The 6,775-nt window shown below is 44.2% G+C and overlaps 1 protein-coding gene across 5 annotated transcripts in view; it reads left to right on the forward strand.

Moving 5' to 3' along the window:
• Ttc39c (tetratricopeptide repeat domain 39C) overlaps window positions 1-6,227 on the forward strand; it is a 156,302-nt gene extending 150,075 nt beyond the window's left edge. For 3 of the 5 annotated variants that reach the window (XM_030250613.1, XM_030250616.1, XM_030250615.1), the window contains exons 12-14: window positions 1,710-1,814; window positions 2,803-2,841; window positions 3,497-6,227. In XM_030250613.1, coding sequence (XP_030106473.1) covers window positions 1,710-1,814; window positions 2,803-2,841; window positions 3,497-3,586 — 234 coding nt within the window. In that variant the 3' untranslated portion in view covers window positions 3,587-6,227. The remainder of the gene's footprint in view (window positions 1-1,709; window positions 1,815-2,802; window positions 2,842-3,496) is intronic. The other 2 variants (XM_030250614.1, NM_028341.4) reach the window with 2 other exon arrangements.
• Window positions 6,228-6,775: the final 548 nt, after the last annotated feature.

Here is a 6,775-nt window from a genome sequence, read left to right on the forward strand (position 1 = left end):
CTTACACGGTGAATGACTTTTTCCAAGAGGCAGGAGGACATGGTGGTTCATGGGATGTTGCTAGCGTGACTCCGGAGCCTTAGAAGGCTCCTCTCTGTGAGGACTGCTCTTTATCAAGGACGGCGGAGTCTGCTAGAGAGAGGAGGAAATGAGCACGCTGGCTGTTTGTGGGAGCATTGAGCCCTCACCATCAGGGACGGAAGTGTGGGGTGATGGACGAGTTAGGGTAGCTTGTATTTGCTGAGTTCACTTTCTTCTCTATGACAACGGATGGAGGAGAGGCTGAAAGTTGTTGCCCTGGGCCTTCAAGTTAGGGAGCCATCCCACCTTGTGGGAGAGCATCATTTTTTGTCTGGCTCAGTTTCAGATGATGAGGGGAAGACATGGCAGAGTTCCCTCAGGAAGCAGAGAATAAACTAGGAACAGGATATTCCCTCGACCGTAAGCCCCAGCCACTGACTTCCTGTGAGCAGCTTCACCTCCTCAAGTCCCACTGGGCTGTGAATTCATCAGCTGATGGATCCATTCACAGAGCATCCTGGTGGTCCAGGCCCTCCTCACTAGTGCCGAGCTGGGACCAGGCCTTCAGCAATGAGCCCTTGGGGCTAATTTTATAAACAAGCAGCCAGTGTGTGTGGGAGAGAGCATCAGGTTTTCCCACTACTGTGGAGGGAGGATTTTTTTTTTTTTTTTTTGGTTGCTTGGTTGCTTGGTTTCTTTGATTTTGTTTTTGTCTGTTTTTTGTTTTGTTGTTGTTTTTAACTAAGGTTTTGTTCACTGTCGTTTTGGTGCTAGGAATTGAAGTCAGGGCCTGACTGATGTTAGGAATGCTTTGACCACTGAGCTACATACCTCCAGGCCAGCTAGTTACAACAACAACAACAACAACAAACCCAGCTACCAAAAACCCTAAAATAGGTCATATTACATTACCTACCTTTTGAAATAGTTTCATGTTATGCTATAGGAGACTTGGGTCTTTAAATCATAGACTATTAATAATACTCATATTGAATTTGAAATTAATCTTGAATGTGAATTATCTTAGTTGTTATGTGACTCTAAGTAGCTCTTGTAGATTACATACTCGGGTAGTGGGAAGATGCATGTTAAGAGGTGGACTTGGCCTGTGTAATGTTTTGCATCTTAAAATGATTTCTACTTCTCTAGCAGATAGTTTCCTCAGTCCAATAGATGTTGGCATGTTGGAACAAGTTAGGTTGCCAGCACATTTGTGTTTTAGGGAAATCTCCCCAGCAGCTGTGGAAGGCTTCTAAGCTGCAGATGAGAATGCAGAGACAGGCAGGAATTTACACCGTTTACAGGCAGGGATGTAACTGGGAATAGTCACATTGAAAGAATTAAGTCACTCTCAGATGGGCATCAGGTTTTCTCTTGCCCGTGGGTCCTAGTTCATTTGTGTTCAGATGACATGACACAGAAATAAACTCATCTAGGGTGGAGGGGGATCCTTGGGAACTGATGGGAGGAAGTGGAAGGGCTGGGGCATGGGGGAATGTGTTCAAAGTACATCCTGTACTTACATGGCCATGGCCTTATGAACCCAGCACAAGGAAACACGTGGGAAGGAATAAAGAATAAGGAATAAAATAGAGTTGATCTAGAAAAAGAACAGTCCTCCCGAGGGCTGTGATGAGCCTCACACCAAGGCAGAGATGACCTCTTCCAAGTAACGTTCTGTGACTCAGTTCTTCCAGCGAGCTGCTAGAGATGAGCTATGTCGGCAGAGTAACTCGTACGTCCCGCCATATGCGTGCTATGAGCTTGGCTGTCTCCTACTGGACAGCGCAGAGGTAAGAGTCCGTCTCGTGGGTCGGTAGTCTTCAGCAGTGGAGTGTACGAAGGGCAGCACGAAACACCTTTAACCTAAACAGAGTCTCTTGGTCCTTCTGCTTGTCTCCTGGGTGAGTCCAGGATGCTGACACCTCTCTTTAAAGAGGCAACAGTTGGTCATGTTGAAATCTTAATTGCAGATGCTCCTTTCCATACAAAGCTTCCTAGGTGGGGAAAACTTATCTTTTCAGAACAGGGAGCTGGGCTGTGATGATGTGCTGTGCATTCCTGGATTTTAATGTGAGCCACTGGCAAGTTACCAGACCTACTTCCTAGTCTACACAATGGGATAAAACAGATTTAATGGGAATCGTAGTGAGGAGTGGTTCCTTTAAAATTATTACAACACCACACGTGTAATTTGCTAGCTCCTGTATATCTTTATGGTGCTGGGGGCTGGCAGGTAGTGGACAACTTGCCTCCCAAATGGGAGGACTGGCGTTGGAATCCCTAGAGTCATGCAAACACCAGATGTGGCAGCACGTGTCTACAACTGCAGTGCCAAGAGAGGGGAGGCAGAGGCCAGAGGCTCCAAGTCAAAGGCCACCGAGAAAAACTGTCTCAAAGAGTGGTTGGACAGACACCTGAGGACACCCCAGGGTATCCTCTGACCTCTACATGCTGTACAAAGAATCCCCTCAAATGTGTGTGTGCGCGCGCGCGCACACACACACACACACACACACACACACACACACACGTACACAGAGATGTGTAAATTAGCACAATGGGCAGGGAAATTTCTTTAGTTATAATCAGGTTTCATTAGGGCCTGAAAACGACTCAAATTCTCTTAAGAAAGAAATGTAACTATCACACATTTGGATTGGAACTTGAAGCTTTACATTATTTATCGTAAGGGAATGTTTATTCCTCGGGTAGTGTGTCTTCCACTGATAGACATACAGACTTTGCTAGTAAGACAGTGTGTTGTTCTTATGTTCACAGACTGTGGGAAGAGGCAGAACTCTACTTCTTCAGGCAAAGGTAAACCCCCCCCCCCAAACCCACTGCCTTCTCATGACTGCCCTCACCCTACTCACTGTATACCTGGGGCTGAATTCGGGAACATTTGCAAGTGTTGTTCCACGTGTTTAGAATTCTGGAGAGGCGGTGGCTCAGCAAGTTAGTGAATATAAGGTTTTGAAATGGCATCTCCAGGATGTGCAGTGCATGCATGCCTGGTACCCTCAAAGGCCAGAAGAAAGTGTCAGATGCCTGGAACTGTAGTTAAGGATGGCGGTAAGGTACTTTATGGGTGCTGGGAATCAAAGCTAGGTCCTCTGGAAGAGAAACCAATGTTTCTAACTGCCGAGCCGTCTCTCCAGCCCCTCCTATGGTTTTAAAGAATTTTCCAACAGTAGCTTGCTTTGAGCTCAATTTAAGACTAGTATTTCAAGAATAACATGAGGGACTTTTCCAAAGAGAATTTGTAATCCAACCTTATCCTCTTACGAGGTGGAATTACAGTTTTTAAACACCCTGCCTAAGTGTTGGGGAGGAAGAAATCACCTGGATGTGAAGCCCCTATAGGAGGTAGGGAATTAGTCTATGGGTATAAAATGTAGTGTGTGTGATCCTGTGGTACCCTGGGGACAAGTTTAGCTAACAGTCTACAATCATCTTTATCTGGTCCTTTCAGGAGGATTTTTCTGGCTACGACTTTGAAAACAGATTGCACGTCCGCATCCACGCTGCTCTGGCCTCCCTAAGGGAACTTGTTCCTCAGTGATAAACTCCCAGTGGCCCCTCCGTCCCCTCCACCCAGAGTCAGCACTATGAAAGCTGAGGAGAAAACTCTCTTGAAGATCAGCTTTTCTTCTGGAGACCACCTGGGCCAGGGATGGGTTTCCTGGTGTCACTGACATACTAAAGATTCCTCTTTTAAACATGTAGCTATGGAGTAATAAAGATGTCCATAACGAGAGCAATGCCCGACCTGGGAGAGGGTTAAGTGACCTTGTTCAAACTATTTAGTTTTGTGATTTATTATTTTTAAATAAAATCAAACTAAATATTCACCCTGTGACCTTGCAGGAGCGCCTACATTAAGCATAGATCAGAGTGGGCTCAGTGAAAGCTGTACCCAAAAAATTAGAAACAGCACCACATACAGCATGCCTTCTGTGGTTAGATAAAAATTAAAGAGGTTTCTAGTGTTCTACTTTATACTGGAAATACTCCTATAGTGATTATGGCACAAACCTTCTAGGCTGGATGGGGTGGCACATGCCTTTAGTCCTAGCACACAGGAGGCAGAGGCAAGCAGAATTTCTGAATAAAAGTTCTTATCCTTCTTTTGTGTACAGTGAGACTCAGGTACAGCAATGGCAGCTGACATTCTCCAGTTGCTCGCATTTCATGGGGCAGTGACTAGAATGCAAACCTCAGGACCATGAACCGAATACTATTTTTATATAAAACATGTAAATAACCCGAAACTCCATGCTTAATGTATAGAGATCAAACGCCATGCAGCTTAAGTTTCGTCATCAACAGTATTTATCCCCAGGGGCCACATAAGCATAGGGCCCATCCATGTCCCTGTCCCCAGTACCCACATAAAAACAAAAAGTAGCTCCGCATGCCCCCTCAGATGCAGTCCTTAGCGCTTGGGACACAGAGGCAGGAGGATCCCTTGAGCTCCTCCCAACCCTGGGTCCACTGACAAGCTAGTCTTGCTGAACGGTGAGCTGCAGACTAAGTGTGAGACCTGACCCTGACCTCCCGCCTCTACATACACTTCTACACACATTCATGCCTAGATTGCAAAAGCTCTCAAAATGGAGCCGACCAAACAGGAGCTGAGAAGATAAGTCCACAGCATGTCCCTGCTGCCAGTCCTAGCCACGCAGCACCTATATTTTAGGAGTTGTTCTGCTGTGAAAATTACCAGGGGATCAGCTTTTAACAACCCTTTAACACAGCAGTCCTCAAGCTGTGGGTGACAACCCCTTTAGGGTTGGGTTGAGTGACCCTTTCACAAGGGGCACATAAAAGACATCCTGCATATCAGATATTTATATTACGATTCGTTACAGAGCAAAATTACAGTTATGAAGTAGCAATGGAATAAGTTTTTGTTTGGGGGTCAGTGTAACATGGACTGTATTGAAGGGCCGCAGCGTTAGGGAGGGCGAGAGCCACTGCACTAGCAGACATCTCACAGAGGCTGTAGTTCCAGAGTGTGGTTTGTACCTGATACTTTTTGATGCTGAAGTATCTGCAGGGCTGTGTGTTGCTGGACTTTCACCATTCCCTCTCATGTCAGGTCGCTGACTATTAAAGGGAATCCACTGTTACGGTTTATCCCGTCATTGCTGGGATTTCCTGGTGGTTGGATGTTCTTTGTGCTCAGTACTACACAGCTGTGGACTTGAATAAACACCTCAGTCACTTTTAAGAATCCTTGCCATGATTTGGCTGTCATCTTTAGGTTTCTACATTTTCACTGAAAGTTCATCTAGAGTGAAATTCATTTGCGTATCCTACTGTCTGAACCGGAAGCTTGTGTGGTGTCAGCATTTTAATAATTAGGAAGTGAAACAAGAACAAATCAGCTAGAACATTGTCACACTTTATCTGTAATCTGCTATGAAAGGATGGGGTGTCCTGCTTTGGGGTTGAAGGGTGGGATATCCTTTTTAGTGCTGGAGTCCTTTCACAGGGGGCCTGGGTTCTGCAAGCCCTACACATTTTAATCTTGTTTTAGGAAAGTGGTATCCTTTGATTGACGTTCCTCCTCACTAACACTGTCTGCACCATCATTATCTGCCCCGTAGCCCCGTGCCAGCCATTTTCCATTAAACTGTTGCTGAAGTATTCACACTGACTTCCTGATGTGGATTGTGTTTGGAGTTAAGATATAAGTAAGACACAGAAGATGACAACCCTGCGTTCTGTAGCTGAGTACATCTGAGCTCAGGGTGGCTCTGAAAAATACTCTCGTAACTAGAAAGAAAACTATCATCAATGTTAACCTGTGGCTGCTACCACCGTATTCTCTTCTTGTCAGGATCACAGAATGTGATGTGCATGAAGGTTTTGCTGTAGTTGGTCTTGTTTGAATTATTAGTTCAAAACTTTTAAAAGCTATTATTCCATATTCAAAGGTTGCATAAATTCTCATACTTTCAAATTAAATTATTTATGGATTACTTTAAGGTTGTTCATATTTTTGCCACTGAGGTTTCCAGTTTCAAACTGCTCTATGCCACAGGCTCTGCAGTGGACTCTTCTAGTTTTTAAATGTCAATTATATTTTGTATTGGGTTGTACCTTTGATGAGAGATATTTTATGTATGCTAAACCACATTTGTATAATTTGGCAAACATCATGATGACAAAGTAATATACTTTTCTGGCTGTTTTTATCTTTATGAAGTTAGGTATCTTTATTTTTTAATTTAAATTTATTTACCACCCAATATCAACCCTTCCTCTCCTCCCAGTACCCCCTTACATAAGTCTCCCCCCAATACTACCTGCCCCTTCTCTTCTGATGAGGAAGCCCCTCTCTGTGCATTGTCCCCTCTCCTCAGGTTTATTTTTAACACATGGTAGATAAATCTTCTGGGTAAAGATTTATAACTTTTAGATGCCACAGGAGAATAGAATATTGTCATAGATTTATAAACCAATTCATTACTTAGTTTGCACTTTTTCTATTTCTGCCCACTAAAATTCAACAACAAAGCCTAAGGGTTTTTTTTTTAAGATTTATTTATTATTATACATAAGTACACTGTAGCTGACTTCTGACGTACCAGAAGAGGGCGTCAGATCTCATTATGGGTGGTTGTGAGCCACCATGTGTTTGCTGGGATTGAACTCAGGACCTTTGAAATATCAGTCAGTGCTCTTAACCCCTGAGGCATCTCACCAGCCCAAAGCCTGAGTTTTAACACACACACACACACAC

Source organism: Mus musculus, chromosome 18 (genome assembly GCF_000001635.26).
Source record: "Mus musculus strain C57BL/6J chromosome 18, GRCm38.p6 C57BL/6J".
NCBI lineage: Eukaryota > Metazoa > Chordata > Mammalia > Rodentia > Muridae > Mus > Mus musculus.